The sequence below is a fragment of the Polyergus mexicanus genome, unplaced genomic scaffold, assembly GCF_030449975.1.
Source record: "Polyergus mexicanus isolate NDT 795.1 unplaced genomic scaffold, iyPolMexi1.0 SCAF_4, whole genome shotgun sequence".
Lineage (NCBI taxonomy): Eukaryota > Metazoa > Arthropoda > Insecta > Hymenoptera > Formicidae > Polyergus > Polyergus mexicanus.
In genome coordinates, this window is record NW_027223324.1 from 6,825,100 (window position 1) to 6,848,461 (window position 23,362).

At 37.1% G+C, this 23,362-nt stretch overlaps 1 protein-coding gene across 1 annotated transcript; it reads right to left on the reverse strand.

Moving 5' to 3' along the window:
* Positions 1 to 20,056: 20,056 nt before the first annotated feature.
* Positions 20,057 to 20,890, reverse strand: LOC138932775 (uncharacterized). Its single transcript, XM_070294920.1, has one exon. The coding sequence runs from the start codon at positions 20,888 to 20,890 to the stop codon at positions 20,057 to 20,059; it is 834 nt and encodes a 277-aa protein (XP_070151021.1).
* Between the last annotated feature and the right edge of the window lie 2,472 nt (positions 20,891 to 23,362).

Here is a 23,362-nt window from a genome sequence, read left to right on the forward strand (position 1 = left end):
GCAACGCCCCTTCTGCATACAGGCCTATCTGCCTGTTGGACGAGGCGGGGAAACTCTTGGAGAGAGTGTTGGCGAACCGTCTTGTCCAACACCTGTCCCGGGGAGAGATGGACCTCCACCGAGACCAGTATGGATTCCGCGGGGGGCGATCGACCATTGACGCGATCTTGCGCGTCCGGTCCCTCGCGGAGTCCATTATGGAGGAGGGCAGGGTGGTACTTGCGGTGTCGTTAGACATCCGCAACGCATTTAACACCCTGCCCTGGAGTATGGTGGGGAAGGCCGTGAACACCTTCGGCCTTCCCCCCTACATGGTGGAGGTCCTGAGAAGCTATTTCCGGGACAGGTGGCTGGAGTACCCCAACAACCGGGTACTCCTAAGCAGAAGGGGCGTATATTGCGGGGTTCCACAGGGGTCCGTGTTGGGCCCCACCCTGTGGAACCTCGCCTATAATAGGGTGCTGGGTATTGCCCTCCCCCCCGGCTGCAGTGTCGTCTGTTACGCCGACGACACTTTGCTGTTGGCCGGGGGAGAGAGCTGGGGGGCTGCGGTTCATACCGCCAACGTCGGGGTAGCGTGCGCTGTCCGCGCGATCCGTGGCATGGGCCTGCAGGTAGCGCCTCATAAGACCAAGGCGCTATTCATGCATAGGGGGGAGCATGGGGCTCCCCCCGCCGAGGCCCATGTCATGGTGGGTGACGTCTCCGTCCGGGTGGGAGACAGGTTAAAATACCTTGGTCTCTACCTGGACGCGGCCTGGAGTTTTGGCGCGCACTTTGAGCTTCTGGCCCCCAGGGCGGAGTCGGTGGCACTTAGCCTCGGCCGACTCTTGCCCAATCTCGGGGGTCCGGATGGCCGGGTGCGGCGCCTATACGCGAACACCGTCCGGGCGGTGGCCCTTTACGGGTCACCGGTGTGGGCGGACGCCCTGGTGGCCAATCGGCGCGGCAGCATGCTGCTGCGCAGAGTATTTAGGAGGGTGGCCATCAGGGTAGTCCGAGGTTATAGGACGGTGTCGCACACGGCGGCCTCATTATTGGCGGGGATGCCGCCCGTCGAGCTCTACGCAGACATGTACGCGCACGTTTACGCGCGTACGCGAGAGCTCGGCGGGCTCGGCGTGGTTTTGACCCCTAAGGTCAAGGCCGCCGTGAGACTCCAGGCTAGGCGACGCGCTCTGGAGAGGTGGGACGAACACCTCTCCAACCCCCAAGATACATCTGGGAGGCGCGTCGTCGAGGCCATCCGCCCCCATTTGATCAAGTGGGTCACACGGGCGGGTGGCGAGATGTCGTACCGTGCGACACAGGTATTTACGGGCCACGGGTGTTTCGGCTCGTACCTGTGTCGCATCGGTAAAGAGGACAGCGCACGCTGCCACCATTGTACGGGAGGGGACGAGGACACGGCGCAGCACACGCTGGAGGTGTGCCCAGCGTGGGCAGAAGAGCGCCGTGTTCTCGTCAACGTAATAGGGGATATTGACTTCTCGCTCTCGAGCATCGTAGCGGCTATGCTCGAGAGCGAGGATTCCTGGAGGGCGGTCTCCTCCTTCTGTGAAGCAGTTATGCTTCAGAAGGAGGAGGCCGAAAGGGAGCGAGAGCGGCTTCCCGGGAAACACCCAGGGGGCCGCAATCGCGCCCGACGGGCCCCCGGGGGTGGGCCGATGGGAGCCGGGGCAGCACAAGCCCCCGGGCATCCCAGAAACCCACCCCAGCAAAGGGGGGGCGCACGCAGGGGGAGGGGACGGGGTCGCAACCGTCCCCATCGAACTCCCCCAGCGAATGCGCGGGGCCCGGACAACTCGGGGGGACGTCCGCTATTTCGTCGCGGACATCTCACCCCGAACTGGGCCCGGTGGTCGGAACCCAGGTGGGGTACCTGGGCCCGACCACGCCCTCCCCGGGAATAACACCGGGATGGCGGCGAGAGGGGCGGTGGTCCCCCTCTCGCCAAGCTAGGATGATGCCCCCAATAACAACTGGGGGCACTGGGGGAGACAAACCGCTTCCCCAGCGGGCATGGCCCGTGGGAGGGGGGTCTCTCTGACGTAGTGCATACGCCAGTTTCCAGAGAGGCCCCCAGAAACGCCCGAGATAGGCCACCCGGAGGGGTTTTAGTGGGTAGTCCCCGGCCGGGGGTAGTCCCACATAACCCCGCCTCGAACCCCATCGAGGCGAGATATGCGTAAAGGCATTTCCCCTCCGTCACAAAAAAAAAAAAATAAAAAGAATAGTCTATGCGTCTATCAATTTTAGAGATATCATGATAGCTAGTGATAGACTCATTTCAACTTCTGTTGCATCTTTCGAACGAAATAATAGCTTTTTAATCGGAATGGAATTTGTTGGTTTTAATAAAAATGAACAAAGAATAATGGGATTGTGTTCAAATGGGTAAGATAGTAAGATAGGTCACGCACAGATGTTAATTAATATATTTTTAGTAAATAAATTGTTTAACATTTTTTTTATTTAAGTTAATGAAGCTTTTGATGAAATAAAAAAAATGAAAAATTATTATATTTTGCATGTTTTTTTTCTATATATAGAATATCATTGAAAATAAAAAATTTTTTAAAATGTAACTTTAATATAATAAAGAATTTAAATCATTATTTTTAGGTTTGCAAATATTTGCGTAGCTGATAAATATTTCAGTTGGATCATACCTAACGAGTGGACGATGGAAGACGCTGCGACGGTTCCTTGTGTATATACCACTTGTTATTATGCTTTGTATTTGAAAGGTAAAATGAAGAAAGGCGACAAAGTATTAATTCATTCTGGTACGGGAGGCATTGGTCAAGCAGCAATTAATCTTGCACTTAACCAAGGTTGCGAAGTATTTACAACGGTTGGAAGTGTCGAGAAACAATATTTTATAAAAAAAACATTTCCTTCTATTCCCGAGGATCATATCGGAAACTCTCGAGATACAAGTTTTGAACAAATAGTTATCCAAAAGACGGAGGGTCGCGGAGTAGATATCGTATTGAATTCTTTAGCTGAAGAAAAACTGCAAGCATCCATCCGTTGCTTAGCAAAGGGTGGTCGTTTCCTCGAAATTGGAAAGTTTGATATGATTTTCAATAGTCCTTTAGAAATATTTGCATTCTCAAAAGGCATCAATTTCTACAGTATAATATTGGATAATTCTTTTTATGACAGACCAGAAAGTAAGATAATATTGTCGAATAAACTAATAGAAGGTTTAAAGGAAGGAGCTATCAAACCATTGTGCAGAAAAGTTTTTGAAAGAGATGAAATAGAAGCTGCGTTTAGATATATGGCTGCTGGAAAGCATATTGGCAAGGTATGATCATTTATTGATATACGTACAATAGAGAGTATTATATGTATATATATATATATATATAGTTTTGTTCTCTTTATGTTATCTTTTATACAAATTATTTATTACAAATTGATAAAAATTGTCTTCGTTTTTTGTTTATGATATATATATATATATATATATATATATATATATAAATTGATAGAAACTGTCATCGTTTTTTGTTTATGATATATATATATATATATATATATATATATATATATATATATATTGATAAAAACGAAGACAGTTTTTATCAATTTGTAATATAAAAGATAACACATAAAGAGAACAAAAACTGTGTGCCCTTTTTTGAGAATTTAATATTAACAAAAAACGAACATATATATACAAAAATATTGTTTATATTTTGAAATATATATATATGTATATATATTTCAAAATATGAAACAATATCCTAATAAATTAATATTATTTGCAGATAATGATAAAAATTCATAAAGAAGATGAACTCTTGGATGCACCTATACTTGCACATCCCCGGTACTATTGCCTGGAACATAAATGCTACATCGTTTTAGGTGGTCTAGATGGTTTTGGTCTAGAATTAATTGATTGGTTGATTTTACGTGGTGCAAAAAATCTTGTAGTGACCTCGCGAACTGGAATAAGGAACAGGTATCAGCGATCAAGAGTAACATTATGGCAATCTTACGGTATAAATGTACAAATCATTACAGCTATTGATACTTCGAGATATAAAGACTGTGAATCTATATTAAAATTTGCCGAAGAACAAGGTCCTGTGGATGCTATATTCAATCTCGCACTTGTATTGAAAGATGCCATATTCAAGAATCAGTCCCCACAAACATTCGAAGAATCTTTCCGTAATGGAAAGAATTTATGAAAGAAGAATGAAAGAAGGTTTACATAGTTTGGCTATACAGTGGGGCCCAATTGGTGAAGTTGGGCTTGTCGCAGATATGCAAAAAAATGACAAAGAAATTGTTATTGAAGGTACATTGCAACAAAGAATATCCTCTTGTTTGGACACATTAGAAATATTTTTACTACAAGATCGGTCAATCGTAAGCAGCATGGTTGTTGCTGAGAAATAAAATTCTAGCCAAGCAATAAATCCACTTGAAGCGGTTGCAAATATTATAGATGAGTTTATAAACAATTGTAATATAAAAAGTTTGTGACAAAACATTTATAGGAAGTAAATTTTTATTCAATAATGTTATTAAAAATATATTATATTGATATAACAAAGTGCATTAAAGAATATACAAGAAATGTAGGCTTCAATAGTTGTTAAGATGAAATAATGTCTGATTAAAAATATATTAAAATATATAATTTTTAAAATAGGATTGAAAAATATAAACATGGTGGCACCAAACGTATTACTAACTGAGCTAGGCATGGATTCAATGATAGCAGTAGAAATTAAACAGATTGTTGTGCCTCCGGAGAGGCACGGTAGTTGGGATCGTTTGCCGGAAGGAATTTGGGAATTCGGGCTCCGCCCGAGAACTTCACTAACTTTATTTAAATAATTCAGACACTTTCCACATTAAATAAATAGATAAATATCAGATTTATTTGTGGTTTGGTTTATTTACAATGTTCCCGCACTTTCGCTCGCGTCGCGTATCGCGCTAACGGATATCTTGAAGTGCGCGTGTCTAGAGTCGAGTTTCGGTCTCGAGACTCGCCTCTCGCTTCTTCGTGTATATTTCTGCCGACTGCGTGGCTATTTAATATTATAATAATTATTGCTACCCGTTTTGACACTCGCGGTTGTTAGAGATATTGCTCGCGTAAAGGAATAAAGATTGCCCGTTTGGTAGTTATTGTGACTACCCGCGTAATATTAATTAATGATCAAGACTGCCCGCCGTTCGTTAGCGGTGGGCCTTTTTATTAACTCCCCTTGGCTTCCCGGGAGGAGGTCGTTTAGCGATAAGGCTGTGTCGCGTCGCTTGATTTTGGCAATCTTCGGATGCAAGCTAAGAAGTTCTAAGTAGGACTTCTTTGCTTGCACTTTCGCAATTTCTTTATTCCTTTTTATTTCGCCTTTAAGTAGGACTTCTACGTTGCATTTTCGCAATGTCCTTCTTCCGTTTGCCCTGATTTCCGCGTTTTCGCAATGAAATGATTGCACGGTCGCTCGGGCTTAGCGCGTGGCTCGCGTTGTCAGCGCTTTGTTCGGTCAACGCTCGTAACGTGATCTGTATTCGCGTTACACGTTGAGCAATCATATAAAATAATATGTATTTAGAATAGTATATTTAATAATTCGTGTATAGCCTGTTCGGGCTATAACAAGACATTGGCGAGAGAATTTGATATTTTATTGACAGAACAAGATATTCAAAATCTCAGTTTTGCTGCACTTAGAAAAATGACAAATGCAATCAAGCTAGACAAGATGTACGTTGCTACGAATAATTTGGACGGTTTCGAAATATTGACACGAAAACTTAAGGATTTTGATTTCAATCCAGATATTTATGTAGAACTTGATACAAAAAGGGACGTTGCTGGAAACATATTCCTTATACCAGGACTCGACGGATCTGCAAGCGTATATAAATTGATAGAATCGAAAATTAAATCTTTGGCGATATGTTTGCAACACGGTGCACTTTATATGGCGGATGTTGCTCATTCAATAATGAAATCAGCAGCATATCTTCTGCCTGTATGTAATTATAAAATAATATATTTTAAATCGTTATTTAAATTGCTGAGTATTTAAACAACAATATTTGATTAAACACACGCTTTCACGCTTTCTTTACGTACTATCTTATATATGCTTATGTTTATTTTTTTAGTACGTAATGGAGAAAATGGAAGATCAAAAAAAATTTTTAATAGTGGGTTATTCATTTGGATCCTTAATTGCTATTGAGTTAGTAAGATTATTAGAAGTTAAGAATTTGGACGGTTATTACTTATAGATGGAGCTCCTGATTGGTTAAAATTTTTGACTGAATTTCCTAATTATACTTCACAACAAGAACTACAAAATGCCATTTTACTTCATTTCATGAAAATGTATCTCGAATCTGACAATGAAATGGTTACTCAATTATTAAGACCACATTATGATTTTTTACTACAAAAATGGTTTATGTAATTGAGTTCATACCCAGATAGCCAAGTCTGTTCGAACAGATTTTGCCAAACGTCTGCTACAAATTTTTGTCAGCAAAAAGATTCCAGATTGTATACAAAGTCTGTTATATCAGATAATGATAGCAGAATATCAGCAGAAATGTTACAAAACCTGCTGACATAATTTGACAGCAGATCAGTAGCAGAAACCGAGCAGAATTTGCATAGAATTATTATAGCAGATAGCCAGCAGAAACCGAGCAGGATCTGCACAACGCAATTTGATGTCAAATTGATAGCAGAAATCGAGCAGGATCTGCGCGCGCGCAATCTGACGGCAGATTGGCAGCAGAAATCGAGCAGGATCTGCTAATATGACTTGACATCAGATTGTCGGCAGAAATCGAGCAAGATCTGCGCGCGCGCAATCTGATGGCAAATCGGCAGTAGAAATCAAACAGAATCTGCAGCTTTTAGCATTCATATAATTTATTGAGATAGTATAGTTTATTCGCTTACAGCTATACGGCGCACTATTCACTTTCTATATCCGTATTCAAGTTCTTGTCACGACCGTATATAATGCCTGCCAAATGCGGCTAATAACATCGTAATTATTTCTATCAATTTAATTTCTGATATGACTCCCGTACCGGGAATTCAGATATTTAACTGATTTTTAGAAAATCAGACAGATAAATATCCGATTTTCACTTATTTGGAAAGAAATTATCCAAATAAGTGAAAATCGTTCGTTATTATATGTATTTAAGATATAAAATAGAAATTAACTTCCATATAAATAAAATATTTTAATTTTGATTTAATTTCATAAATTAATTATTCAAATTTTCATATATATATTATATTAATACATATTATTAAAGCCAGGATACCTGGCTTTCAACAATTTGCTGATGAATGTTTGAATTTGCGAGGTGGTCTATCTTCGGTAATTTTAATTTAATGTATTGCGAATGTTTATGAATTTACTAAGTAATCTATCTTCCGGTTAATTTTTATTTTAATTTATGATGTTGCGCTGAAGATGGCTAAAAGATTAGCCGAAACGTCTGCTTTGCGTTTATTTATGTAACGTGAGTTTCTTTAATATACTTTTTTGCGCCTTTATAACTGCGCCTAGCTCTTATTGCCAATATATCCCTTTAATAAATTACATATTATTAATATTATAAATTTATGTTATTAATAGAAACGTCAGAAAATGACATCCCGTGAATGTGACATATCAACTATTGACGTCATTTTTTAATCTTATGAGACCTAACTTTAGGATTAACTCTAATTGGTTATTTTGTGACCAAAATTGACTATCATTTTGTTACTTGGACTCAAGACCCTTTAAATGTTTAAATCCATTTAAATGTACCATTTTATATAAATGTCTAGAAATTGCTCGATTTCTGCTGTCAATCTGCAGTCAGATTGCGCGCAGGCTCTGCGTGATTTCTGCTGCCAATCTGCTCACATTGCCTGTCAGCAGGCTCTGCCGACAAAACCTGAGCTTAATGTGGTCACAGATGGCTATGGTTTTGACATGAAATTCTGATTAAATTTGCTGCCCATCTGCGCGCATACTGCTAGCATTTTGCTATCTGGGATATACAATATATATGAAAAAGTATAGAAAATTATTTATTAAAATATTTAAATATGGTTCTGAAAGTCTTATATGCATTTTTATATGATAAAATACCTTTTAGCTTATATAAAGTAATATCTTATTTATATATAATACAAATTATAGGAGCTTTGAAAGACTTGATTAAATGGTTTTCAATGAATAAGAAAGAATGATAATAATGACAATATACCATATAAGAATTATACAATATTTACAATGATTGAAATATAATGTTTATTTTTTGAGCATATGTAAAATAGATATCAAATTGAAACAGTAATCCTTGATTACAAATTATTGCTAATAATTAAAAAATAAAATAATTTGACTTACGTAGTTCAAAAATAGAGAAAAACTAATTAAGTAATAAAAGTACAAACATGTGAAAATACAGTCTCAATTTTAAATGTAGATTACCATTTTATTATTATTTACATAAAATACACAATATATATATTATTTACAGTCTGTGTTAGAGCTGAATAAGTGCAGTATATGGGAGGAAAATCCGTAGTATTATCATTTAAATGCCCTCTTTGTGGTGTTAATACAGAGCCACCGATGCTAAACATTTTTTCTACAGATGCACTGCTTGGTAGAGCTGTATTATATTTAATAAAAAGTTTTTTAAGTTTTGGATAGAATTTTGGAAAAACCGTTGCAATTCTTCTTGTTCAGATTCATTTTGCACCGTTTTTTGCTCAAAAATGAAAAAATCATCGTGATCGTCAGATTTTCCAGCTTTTGAAGAATTTTCAGTTGATCGGATTCCCAATAAATCCTCCAAGTAATTTTCAGCATGTTTTCTTTTTTCTCCGGTTAACCAGTTTAACTTAAATTTTGGATGTAAACATGCTGCTATTATTAATTCTTTTGTTTCAAATATTGTAAGAAATCTAAAATCAAATATAGTAAATTAAGCGACATTGTTTGTTTTATTGAAATTAATACTTTTGAATCAATAGTTTAAAATAAAATTATATTTTTCAATTAAATCCTTATTTAAAATTAAATAACATATGTATTAATCAAATTAATAAGTTACCTTTTATTTAAACCTTGCTGAATAGCTTCAACTAATGAATGGCAATCTATAAGGTCAGATTTATTGAGATTTTCTAATTTTCGTTGCAAGGTACTTAGAACTGGTAGTAAATGAGAGCTCTGCTTTTCCGAAAAGATAAAGCTCTCATTGGATATCGCGCGTCGGGTCATCGCACTGGTCTGCAAGAACCATAAGTTGATCAATCACATTCAAGCATTTTTACAACATAATAAGAATGCTAATTAGTCGATTTGCTTACGGCTTTACGATTAAGATAAAAATTTTATCATGCACAATAGCAAGAATAATAGCTTAAATAAATCAAAAAACTTGAAATAAGTAACGATAAAAGTAACTGTTAAATTCGTTACTCGTTACCGAAAAATGTAACGAAGTTACTTTTTCCGTTACAAATAAAATTTGTAACGCCATTACCGTTACAGTTACCGAAAAAAAGTAACGGTAACGGCGTTACAAGTAACGCGTTACTTCCCAACCCTGGAATGTATTTATATATTCGGTGTACAATCCGCCTTGACGTGTCGTATGATCGAATTGGCTAACTTTATATTGCCAAATCTCGCTTACAGCTGTCACGAGATAATCCTTTCCGTTGGCCTTGCGTAATTCGCAGGTCACCCACGTACCCTCGAATTCGCGTTCACGAGCATCGTCATGTGTACAGGGCACCTGCGAAAATGTTTCGCAACAACTGCGGCATAAAGCAAAAAGCAATTTCCCTGCACACGATATGGGAGTACCGGATGAAATAGGTCGCGTGGTGGGAGTACCCTGCAACGTATGAGTCCCTCAAGCGTATCGAAATTATAATTTGGTGCCCTTCCGATTATTACGGAACATTCCTCGCCGACGTAAATATCCGGATAGCCGATTGGGAACAAAGAGGGTACAAAGAGCACACGTCCACGTATCGTATTTTCTCCGTACCCGTAACCTCATAACGAGTCACGATATTTCCCGTGCGGCCGCCGAAAAATGCATCGCGAGGATCGAGCGGAGGTGTTTCCACCATCGGATGATTTTCGAGATATTCGCGCATTTCGTGATTATCGCGTTATAATTTATCAAAATTATTTTTAACAAAAAAATTAATTGTTCAACCAAATCTTTTTTTCATTGTCAATATTATAGATCTAAATTTACTTCCGCGATGTGAAATATCATCCGCTAAGTCTGCATATTTTTCTTCCTATATAAGATGCAAAGATCATCAAGCGAATTATCTTTTCAAATAAACATATTCAAATAATCATCAAACAAAAGAGTCTTTTCAAATAAACAGTAAGATGTATCGACATTATCTGCGCACGTACAAACTCTCGATACGATACAACACACACAAATAATATTGTTTTCTAAAATAATAAATTATTGTTTATTTTACAATCACCAAAACAATGAACAGCTAAAAGCACTTATTAATAATTATAAATTATTTTACTTTAACAATAAATTTGTATTTTTAAATAAATAAATTGAATCAGGAAAAATTGTTCTATTTCACCGAAAAAAAGAAGTTTTGTTGTAACATTAAGCTTGTTAAATTTGTTAAATTTAACAAATTTTTAATTTAATAAAATTTTTATTTGTTAAATTTGTCATATTTAATTTTTAATATTAAATTTGTTTCTTTATTTTGTTATAATATTAAATAATTCATTATAATAGCAAAATATGGACATATTTTTCATATATGCAATATCAACAATTGTATTACTGATTAAAATTCTTTTTCTCTATTAGATCAAAAAACATTTTAATAATTTATAATGATATGTTTATGAAAGTTTACTCTATTTAACTATTGAAAAAAAGTTTTGTTTTCTTACGATATTAAATTACTATTTATACACATACATTTACATCGCAAAAAATATAACCGATACTTTAATATAAGATTTTGTTATACTATTAGTAAGATTCTTTTCATTCTTACCTCTAAAAATTCGGGTTTATAGATATTAATGAACGGTTTCATGGCAACCCTAATTATAAAAATACCTTCTTTAGAATGAAACATATATTGCTCAAGCCATTGTTTGCGTTCTACGATAAGCACATAATTAGATATTTAGTATTACTTTGTTTTTGTGATAAAATTTACTAATTATTATACTGATTTAAAGTAAATGACAATTTTTTTTTTCATTTATTAATTCCTTTAAACTTTTTACTAAAAATATATAAACAATATTTGTAAAAGCATATAATAACAATATCTTATGTATAAGATTTTTCACCATAGTCCGTTTGCTTCATTAATTTAAATGCCATGCCAAAAGGAAATCTATCGATCTGAGGAATATTCTTGAGCTTTTGTCGAAGAACGTATTGATGATGTACTATCGATATAATTGCGGAAATTCTTGAAACTACGAACAAGGCGCACAATATCAAAAAGATTAAGTCCATTTTTGTAGCCTGTAAACATATTAAACAGCCCAAGTTATCAAATATGTAATGCATAAATTATTATAAATACTTTGTAAGATTGAATTTTACACTCACACATTGACAAATATTTTATTGACACGATGTTTATATCATTATTATCTTTATTAATTCAGAAAATTATATAAAGATACTTTATTAAAGAAGATTGAATATAATGTGTATATAAATATATATCATCGATGAAAATTGAGTATAAAATTAATGTGGTTGAGAATATTTCGTCGGCAAAACATTTCTCGATTATTTCTATGTAACTCGTCCAAATTTGGAATCTGTGTTCATTAATCGAAAGATTCACGAAATAAATTATTTATATTCATGCAATAAATTATTTATATTTTATTTTTCTACCGTATTTCATTGAGATCTTGAAAAAGTTTTGCGGTTTAAAACGTATAATTATTCTTTTTTACTTCCTCATAGAGGAAACTTTGTTTTTGTGACAAAATATTTTTTCGAATTTTTTTATGCCAATGTGTTCAAAATGTTCCAAAACGTCAAAAAATTATATTCCTAAAAAATGTATGCATCTGTGTATGTATGTATGTACGGAATGTTTGTATAACCTCTAACTTCCGCAATTTTTGAGATGTCTGATCAAATTTTTTTATATGGATAGATTATTATAAAAGGATGGTTGGTTATGAATTTGGTGACAGAGTCAGCATCAGTGAAAGAGTCCATTTCCTATAAAATTTTGAATTTTTTGAAAAATGTTTGTATACGTAATTATACTCGGAAATAATTTTCGCAAATTCTGAGATATCGGGTTAAATTTTTTTATATAAATAGAGTATCATCAAAAACGCTGAAAGTGAAGATAATTTCCAGCACGTGCAAGAATGTTTTGGTCAACAACGGAATATTAGTATTGAAACAGCTATCAAGTCATTAAAATGCATTACTGACAGCTCCGTTCTTTTAAACTGTTTATCAATGTTTCTTGTGTGTTATCTTTTCTTATAATAAAATTAATTAAGTTTTTCTTAAATGAGTTTTTATATTTCTGAAAATCTATAATCTACAATGTAAATGTATAATTTATAATTATATAAAAATAAAAAAGTATGTAAATTAGAAAATAGCATATTGCTTCTTTATCTTCTATATCTTTTTATTTCGCTCACAAAGTTTCCTCTATGGGGAAGTAAAAATTGAAAAACCCGCTTACTTTAAGGAGCTTAAGTTTTGTGAGATAAAATAAAATAATGAGAAAGTAATGCGCAAGTTTCTAATTTGCATGATTTTCAGCTTGTTTAACAATAATTTAAAGATATGATATATATACGTGTTCACAAAATATTAAAGCAATATTGAATTTCAAATTTTTGATTAAACGTACATTTGCGCATAAGCGCTCCATCATTACTGTTTAATTGAAATATATGTACAGTATATAACCGAGTTTCAAAGAATTATAATTTGCAAAATTAAGTATCCGCCCGTATTTTGTTTCATGAGTTTTATTATTAAATTATTACATTTTAACTTTGCACGAATTACTTTGTGTCTTGAAAAAAATAAAAAGCAAAACCACGAATTTTATCTAAATGATACTGAAAAAAATGCAAGATTTCGATACTTACTGTTTGTTACGTCGGAGCAAACAATAATGCTTTGCCAAAATATTTGTCACTTTAAGCAAATATCGCTGCGCTTTACTACTAATTATAAATCATAATTTATCGTGCTTTATATATAAATATAGTATAACTAAATATAATATAAAATAACCGAGAAAAAGAGAGAGGAGAAGAATAGATGCTTTAAAAAAGATGTTTTAGAATAACTTTTTTTTTAAAGCAGAATATTATATAATTCTTTTTACTTCTTCTCGACATAAGATTCGATCACGAAATGATGCATCTTAATCTTTATTATTCAAGTCTTAATCTTTTATTATTTTATCCTATCTTATTTTTATTTTTAATTCTCATTTTGCGCGACTCGAACCAGCAATATATAATATGCAATGCAATACACACACAACGGAACCGTATCACTTATCTTATATGATTTCTCCTCGCAAACATTTGAAATATTTCTATACGATTGTGTGAACTACCCTTTGATAACAATGAGGTACGAGATGTAAATGAGATAAAAACAATAATTGTTTGCATATACATAGTATATCTAACAATAAGTAATAATATACAGGGTGTAACAGAGCGCCGTATCAGCCGTTTTTTGAGGAAACAACGCATTTTTGTGAAAAATGTTTCATACAAAAGTTGTAGAGCTCTAAGTGGCGCATTATATAATAATATTAGTGTGGCGGCTCGAGAAACCACCACAATTACGCACGAACGACCCGGTAGACGCGCGAACGAATTCTCACGCGCGGAGCACGTGAAACCCGCGCGCGAGCACCGCGCGAGCCACGAAGGCTTACCGTGAGGCGGCCACGAGCGGGAGTGGGCGCCAGCAAGTGAAATCCAGTGAGTGGGGCTTATAAGACGGCGCACGGCGAGAAGCCTTCAATTCGCAGCCCGCTCTGACTGCGGAGAGGACCTCCTGCCCGTCAGTCAGTTCGAGCTCACGAATTCTTTTGAATTAGCGACAGCCTACGCTGCCTCCTGTAGTACCACAGGACCTGAGTCTTCCTCGACCACAGCTGCCTCCCACTTCACCCGGGACTAGTCGGCAGCCCATCAGTGAGGGAGAAAAGACACCAGGACTTACAGGCAACCATACGTGTACGAGCTTCAGGGAGTGGACGCTACACCCGATAGAGCTGGCGCCTGTGGAATTCACCCGACCACCACGCTTTTTCCTGAGTCAGTGGGACATCAGGGTATGGCGATACACATCACCATCGACGCCGTGGAACCTGCCGCCACCGCTATTATCACCGCTAGCGGCCTCTCCACTTCACCATCGAGACAGTTGGACACAGTCACAACCGGCAATACGAATCCATCGCGGTACTCAGTACCCCTCACGGGAAGTAGCGGACAGCGGTACTCAATCTGACAGTGACTGGGAGACCAACACCCAGGAAGCGGCTACGCAGACAGGGACGGACCGGGAAGAGCCTGGCTATACGCACCCCAGGACTACACCAACTCTTCCATCCTCGCCCAAGCTACCGCGCATCGGTTCCCTCCACGTAACCAAAGCCGAGCCGCGTATCACTTGGCGGGAACGCACACCGCGTTAACCCGTAAACGGCCCTTTTCAGGGCCACCACAAACCAAATAACTGTAAATATACTATAAATACATTTTATCATTGACAATTAGAAAAGAAGTCTCGTGATTGACTTCATCTCTGTACGCTCGACCTATCCCTCGCGCCATCTTCTGAAGGCGAACACGTCTCTACTATCCCCATATTAGTATGACCTTGAATAACACCGTCACATAATGACATTATGTTTATAATTTGCAATCTTCTTGCGTATTCAGCTGATCATGATTGTTACTTGCCAAATCGGTTACGATAATATTTTATAAATATTTGATTCTTGCTTTATTCTTGACAGAAAATTTTTTACAATCGGTAATTACTGTTAAATTATTGTTCCATTAGTGATGTGTGCACACGTATTAGATAATATACAATACATTTATTGCAATTTTACATTTATTAAGCGCATTTTGTTGTCTAAATGCGTTTAATAGTTTATTATTCTTTTAATTAAAATATATTTACGTATTTAATTTAAATACTTAAATATTTGAACTAGAAAAAAGATCGTATATTACAATAAAAATCGCGCACGTATTACGATAAGAGAATATAAGTGTTTGAATAAGTCAATAGAATTAAAAAATTAAGTAGTTAAAAAAGCTCAAATAATGGATGAGAATCAATAATAAATAAAAATCTAGATCAATTGAAGCCCGGACGCTGTACTTAGAGCATGAACAATAATTATTATCTATCTTTCTTTAGGAATACATTAACTATGTGTTACAAATAGTTCAAACATTTTGACCCACTTCGAGTCCTTTTAAACGAAACTCGGATAAAAAGATTAAGAATTAAAAAGATGCAAGCGGTAAATCTATTTAAAGCATAGCGACGTAATGATAAATTTAAATGGATAATACGACACAATAAAATTATACATTATAGCTTAACGCGTTTACAATATGTGTACACATCATTCGATGGAACAAAAAGAAATAATATCGATCCTATTAATAATTAGACTTATCACGCGAATAATAGGTTTTCGTTATGAATAATTTGGCGTCTTCTCCTATTCGACAAAGGACCATCATATTATTCATAACGAAAACCTATTATTCGCGTGATAAGTCTAATTATTAATAGGATCGATATTATTTCTTTTTGTTCCATCGAATGATGTGTACACATATTGTAAACGCGTTAAGCTATAATGTATAATTTTATTGTGTCGTATTATCCATTTAAATTTATCATTACGTCGCTATGCTTTAAATAGATTTACCGCTTGCATCTTTTTAATTCTTAATCTTTTTATCCGAGTTTCGTTTAAAAGGACAGTAGTATTACTAGGAGAGTTCTAACGATGGTCCTCCGAGGGGTATGCGGGGCGAGGGGAAACCGTGCGGGCGAGGGGGCATGACGTCACACGGACGGAGGGGGATTTTGGTGGCGCGGGGGAATGATGTCACGCGGGGGAATGCTGATAAGGTAATATTTCAAGGTAATTTTTCAAACAGAAACAAAAAAAAACCATTATCCTTTTCATTTTTTCTAGGAAGATGGGTTTATTGGGGGTCGGGATATGTTTATAATCGGCTTATGTATTACAAAGGTGGGTGCCGATGTCCGGATCCTCGAATTTACATTATATTATATTATATTTATATTATATTATATTATAAACAAATAGCGTCTCGCAAGATTACACATGCAGCCGAATCGGCGCGTATGTATTACAAAGATGGGTGCCGATGTCCGGATCCTCGAATTTATATTATACAATATTATATTTATATTATATTACAAACAAATAGCGTCTCGCAAGATTGCGGCTGAATCGGCGCGGTGTATTACAAAGACTGGTTATTATATTTATATTATATTATGAACAAATAGCGTCTCGCAAGATTGCACGTGCGACCGAATCAGCGCCGTGTCCTCTTCATTTCTTTTCTAGGAAGAGCCGTTTATCCGGGGGTCACAATATTTATAAATAATATTGTTACGTTCTGCCGATGGATGATAAAAACAAATCGTGCAATAAACAGATCGTAATTATATTTATCGGTAACCGTGAGAAAGATACAGGAATATCCGTGATGAAACGACACCGGTCTCCTCGAGATGACAAAAAAGAAAAAAAAAACAAACAAAAAAAAAGATATAATAAAAGATAAAAGATTAGCGGAATTTTTTGGTGGAAAACTAAAAGATACCGACTAGATAATAAAGTTTTTCTAACAAAATACCCAACAAGCACAGCTGCACATAATGACAATAATTTTTCTAACGAAATATTCAATAAACACGGCTGGATCCGCATCAATAAAAATACTCATAAGAAAATAGAATTTTCTCTAACATGATCACGTGCGAAGGAACCCTCGAACCGATATCCAAACTCACCAATCGACGATTACTACGAGTAAAATACGAAAAGTAGGAGAAACATTCCGTCTAATGAGAACACTGGCATGATTTTTAACTTATTAAAATTGGAAGATCCCCACTTATGCACAAGTCCAATTCGTTAAATCTTAGAGAGACCTGACTCCCACGCAATTTTTTTAGGAAGAGCCGATTTTGTCACTGTGAAAATGAAAAGAAATAATTTCGAGGCAATATTAGACGAGTCGCCTTTTTTCCGATGCGACAGGACACTCTCATCTGAACCAGTGAGAACATTACGTGGTGAAGTGAAGTGAAGTAAAGTTACAAAAATTTCTTTTATTGTATTTTTTAAATATGCCATCGCTGATCGATGCTGTTTTGTGTCGAGGCCGCCTTAATGCGGCATGGTGGGCGGAAGACCTCGTGATGGGGCTACTGAGAGCCATTTTAAATCTGGTGGTATTTCAAAGAGTGAGTAATATTTGTTTTATATTAAAATTATGTTTTATATATAATATCAATTATTTCTAATATATTATATATTATAATATATTTTAATTTTGATTTATAGTATCAATATGCGGGCGATATACAAATTCCGGGGTTTATAAATATTAAACACTGGCAATATTTGAGAGCGCTGCGGCGACACGACCGCGAATACGCACAAGACGTTTGGCAAGACAACGGCTCCGACGGTCTCTATTTAGACCTGAGACGTCTCTTCGGCCTCGAACCCTACGAGGAGGACATAGAGGAATTATGGGGTTGATTGTAAGTATCTATTTTTAAAAAATATTAAATATTAAAAAATTAAATTAGTATACTAATAAGACTTTTATTTTTCTGTTTCAGAAGGAGCGCCACCTGTATATATATATTTTTTATTATTTTTATTATTTTTTATTTTTATTATTTTTTTATTTTTATTATTACTTTTAACACACACACACACACACACACACACACACACACATTTGTATTATATACACAATTTCAAATAAATATTATTATTAAATTTTAAATAAATATTATTATTATTATTATTAGATTTTAAATATGTCGATTATTTCTGTGCTTCCTTCTTTCCTTTTCCTACTCGTGCATGTCTCGCGCTATCCTTCTCCCACACCTATAGAATGCTTTCCTTTTCCTACTCGCGAACGCCTCGCGCTATCCTTCTCCCACCCGGTCGCGCCACAGTTACATATCTATCTTATATACGGGGAAGGGAAGCGAAAGCAATAAACATTTTTTTCTTTTCATTTTTTTTTAGCACATTTATTTATGTTAAAATACATCACCTCGTCTCAAGGTTTCAGACAAAATTTCATCCACAGCATAAGTTAATAGTTCGCAATCTATGATAGATGTTTTATCAAAAACATCGCGCAAGATTTTAACAGCATTATCTTTCTCGGCGCCAAACATATTACCTTGCAAATTAACGACAAATCGATCGAAACTCTCATTTACAGCTTCTAAATTCTCACACAGCTTCAAATATTCATGATTAACACAGTGTTCGAGTTCGAATAAGAAAAATATAGTTGACGATTTCATGTACAAGCAAGAATCACGTAACGTAAGTTTTACAACACTCGTATCGTGTATTTTAACAATCTCGATTGTTAAATCGTTAATCCATATTGGTGTATGATCGGGCGTTTGCACAAGTCGTTCAACGTCCGCTCGTTTCAGCATTAGCGATTCCCATGTGTCAATAGATAATACGATTTGATTGCCTCGATTATCGCCGAGATGTAATTCCACGTAAGATGTGATTCCACGCTGTGATTCAACGCTGATTCCAATATCCAAGTATTTATACGCAGTGCGCGTCAAAGCGAATCTGCGTACCAAAATACGTGGTATACAACGAGGTTTACCGTGTCTGAAAAATACGATTAAATATGAAATAGCATGGAAAAAAACATAAAAAATATATATATATATATGAAAATTTGTGATACTTACAAATCAAGCGGTTTCTTGTACGGCCTAATTTCATCTCGAGGAACGTAATAATTCATGCGTCTGCCACCGTTGCTGTTTCCTTCGGCGGAGTACATTTCTCTAAGTTATGAGAAGTAGAACGGTTGACGCGACACTGATCGTGTAAAAACTAACCGATAATACGCTTATTTTCAAAAATATGATGTGGTGGGAGATTAATGCTCAGAAAATTTAGGAGAAGGGGCAACGATCAATGTTAAAAGAATTCTTAGAAACAACTTGCGAGGAAAGGAGTGGGGAGAATAAGAAATAAAAAACATTAAATACGTTTACACATTTTATTTATAAAAATATTTTTTTTTAACGTTGCAACCACCAGTTAAATATTTTTAATACATTCTGTAATGCGCAATTCTTAACATGTTTTCCACATCGTATAGTATTAGTAACATCTAGATTATTTAAAGATTCAATATCTTCGTAATCAGCATCCAAAGTCTCGATGATTAGGTTTTCTCTCGCATAATTCTCAAGTAAATCCACCAGCCATTCTCGTTTCTGGCATCCCTTGACGTACACGAGAGTCAACGTATCGCCATCCTCTTCTGTTCCAAGCACGGCTGATGTAATCAAGCGTTTAGCCTTGCTGTACGGTACGTTTCCGTCTTCCCATCGTAATCCATGGTGATTCGCGATCAGCCAGGAAGCACACGATTTGTCCGATTTTGTGAGAAGATTCCATGGTAGGGGGTATGTAAAAATGTAATGCGCCAGAACGGTCCCCTTTCTCAGCACCGCCACCTCCTTTACGACAAATTTCATCCTGACGAAGAATCCTTGTAGGTCCACGAACGTTGGTACGGACATGACGTTTTTTATATCAACACGTCGAGAAGAAGAAGAAGAAGACTGCGATTGATCCTGATGTATTATAGATTTTATATTGTCTCATTCTCCCCTCCTCCCACACTTAGGTGATTTTGCGCACAACATTGGTCAACGGGTTGTACTGAATCACGCGATCGTATATGATGAGGCAGTACGCTGTGGTATTCGGCGGCACGTTCTCCTTACACTCGAATTCCAATCTCACATCCACGGTTGCGCTTTTGACCGATTCGTTTTGTCGAGAGCAATCGATGATCACGAATGGAGCGTTACGTAAAAATTGCGTGACGGTGAGACTCGGCTCGAGATACTCGTATCCGTAATAATTTTTGCAGAAACGTTGATACGTGTCGTACAAAATCGACCATCTGTTTTTATCGAAATCCAGATTCATATCGTCGTACGGATAACATTCCGAGTTCAGATAGAGTTTCACGTTGGTCAATTTGCAGTCGTCGAATCGACTCGTATCCTCGGACATGACGTTCTTCCGACCTGTCTGCAGAACGAAAACAACGTATCGCGGCTTCTCCAGCTGAGTCGCGGTCTTAATGGGCCACGAATGTTTGGTTGTACGCTGCAATAGCGGAAATTCGTACAAATCCCACGAGCGGAAACCCATACTGAGGTATTGTCCGCTTTCCAAGGCGCGCAGCATCGATAACTTGTTAATCTCGTTCAATATAACGTGCGGCATTCGCCATTGTATCTTGAATATGTCGATCACAGGCTCCAACACCAAATTTCCAATCAGGCAATTGTTATCGTTGCGCGATCGTATTAAGATCAATTCGTGACGAGCGTTAATCACCACGCGCCTGTAATCCTCGCAAAATCCCAATAACATGTAGAGCGGTACGCAAAAATTAAAGTATCCATTCGTGTTAGTAGGCGAATCCCAGCCGGCGTTTCTCATAATCACGGTTCTATCGGATGATGTCGTTACATAGTTCTTGAGTGTGCTGGTTATTCCCACATTTCAGCTACGATCAATCTCCACACCGTCGAGTTCGTATCAAATCTCATCAAACATGAACGCGACGCAATTATTCCCCAGTACAACATCAAACCCTTCAGCTGGTTTGTTTATCACTAGTTTTCCCTCGATGTACAGAAATCTCTCATACGGCAAAGTATACAGATCCTGTTGTTGTATGGGTATTCGTATCTCATCGCTGTGCTCAAACGTCGTATTGGCATACGGGTTGTACGTGTGAGTCTCGATCTTGACGATACGATCGTTAAAGACCGGCTCACCTCCGATATTAAGGATATCGGTCATGTTTTCTCAGATATTTCGCACCGCGAATCCCAAAGATTGTAAAAATTTAACGTTCGATGCGTTGAGCTTCTTTCTGATCTTTTTAGCGCAACCTAATGATGATGATGATGATGATGATGATGATCGGATGATATCATCAATCGGTACCGTAAAGATATTATTATCTTTCGCGTGTTTCGAGTCGTTCAACACGAGCATCTCATGTATCGCACGCTAATTTTGTCGCCGTCGTACGTGCAATCTGATGGTAATCTCTTCTCCTCGAAACTCGAGCAATCGTCCGTCTTGATCCGCGACGCGTATCGTTAGATTCGTAATGCTCCGCGCGATGATCTGCGCCGGCGTTTCCGATATCTTATATCCTGGCGGAACGCTCGGTGAAAATTCATCGTATGAACGCGTTTGCCGTTGCTGAATGCACCCGCAGTCACGTTACACTCTACGCGGATAATGTTTACGTTGATGATATTAATCGGTATGTCCGATTAGGGGAGTGGTGTACTTGGACACGGTATAATTGGACACGGTATAATTGGACACGGTGCAAATGGACACGTTACAAATGGACACGAGATTTTGCACACGGTTCAATTGGACACAGTGCATTTGGACACAGTAATTTTGGATACAGTAGCTTTTGGACACATAAGAAAATACGCATCGTTTACTTGGACACCGCTCAATTGGACACTGTTCATTTGGACACCGTTCGTTTGGACACAGAAAGATGCGCACCGTTCATTTGGACACCGTTTGTTTGGACACCGTTATTTGCCCACCGTTCGTTTGGACACCGTTCATTTGCCCACCGTTTGTTTGGACACCGTTCATTTGCCCACTGTTCGTTTGGACACCGTTCATTTGCCCACCGTTCGTTTGGACACCGTTCATTTGCCCACCGTTCGTTTGGACACCGTTCGTTTGGACACCAAAATTTGATTTAAATTATACGACGTAATCCACACCAAATTTTTGTTTTAAATAAGAAATAGGTTTGGGTTAGGTTATATCTTCCGGAAGTGGAGCCCCCCCGCAGGGGGGGCGGAACCCACTGTATCCATGCATGACATCCAAATATGCGAAAGGCTAAACAAAGTGCTAAAAGCAATGTAAAATTAATGACATCAGTATCAGAGATATATAAGTATGAATATATTTTATTTTGACAGATATTATAACCTTCAAATGTATCTCCTTTTCACGATTTCATATTTTACATAGATTTACCAGTATAAAGTGTTATAAGAATACTGATTATATTTTCCCAAAATGATTTTTATTTCTCTCCATCTGTTACATATTCAAACAAACAGTGCGCATGTTTCTGTGTACAAATGAACGGTGTCCAAACGAACGGTGGGCAAATGAACGGTGTCCAAACGAACGGTGGGCAAATGAACGGTGTCCAAACGAACGCACAGTGGGGAATTTCGGCCAAAACGTGGCCATAAATCGAAGAATCATCAGAATTGCACAAAAATTGATAGATTAATGTTTTCGGGGTCGCTGATTACGAATCCGGTGTTTAATTTCTCAAAAACAAAATGGCGGCCTCAATATAACGGACCAAATCATTAAATATTCACCAGATATGCACAAAAATTGATAGATTAATGTTTTCGGGGTCGCTGATTACGAATACTCATCCGATCTTGGCTGAAAATCAATATCAATGAATTTTAGAGGTTGCCGATTACGAATCAAATTCGAGAATTTCTAGAAAAATAATGTTAGACTCAATATGGGTAGGTAAACTTTATTATTACAATTTTTTAAATTATGTATTATATATCCGAATCGGAATCATTAGCAGAAATAATATCCTCGATATTATCGTTCGACAGCAATTGAATAGCTTCAGGCAATAACTCTTTTAATTTTTTTTGAGGTAGTTTCCTTAAACTAGATATATAAGGATCTGACGACACCAACAGCCAATTCAAAACATCTTCCATTGTTTTTTCACGCGAACATTTTCGTGAGAATCCCTCTCTATATTTTTTAATATCTTTATTTCGGGCTTCCTGAGCTTCCTCAGATAATTGCCCAATTGGTAAAAGGGCGGAAGCTATTATCTGAGGACCGTGAATTAATAATTTATGAACT

Excerpts from the sequence above, each read along its gene's own strand:
- LOC138932775 (XM_070294920.1), bottom strand. The coding sequence starts at position 20,890 with ATGAGAAACGCCGGCTGGGATTCGCCTACTAACACGAATGGATACTTT.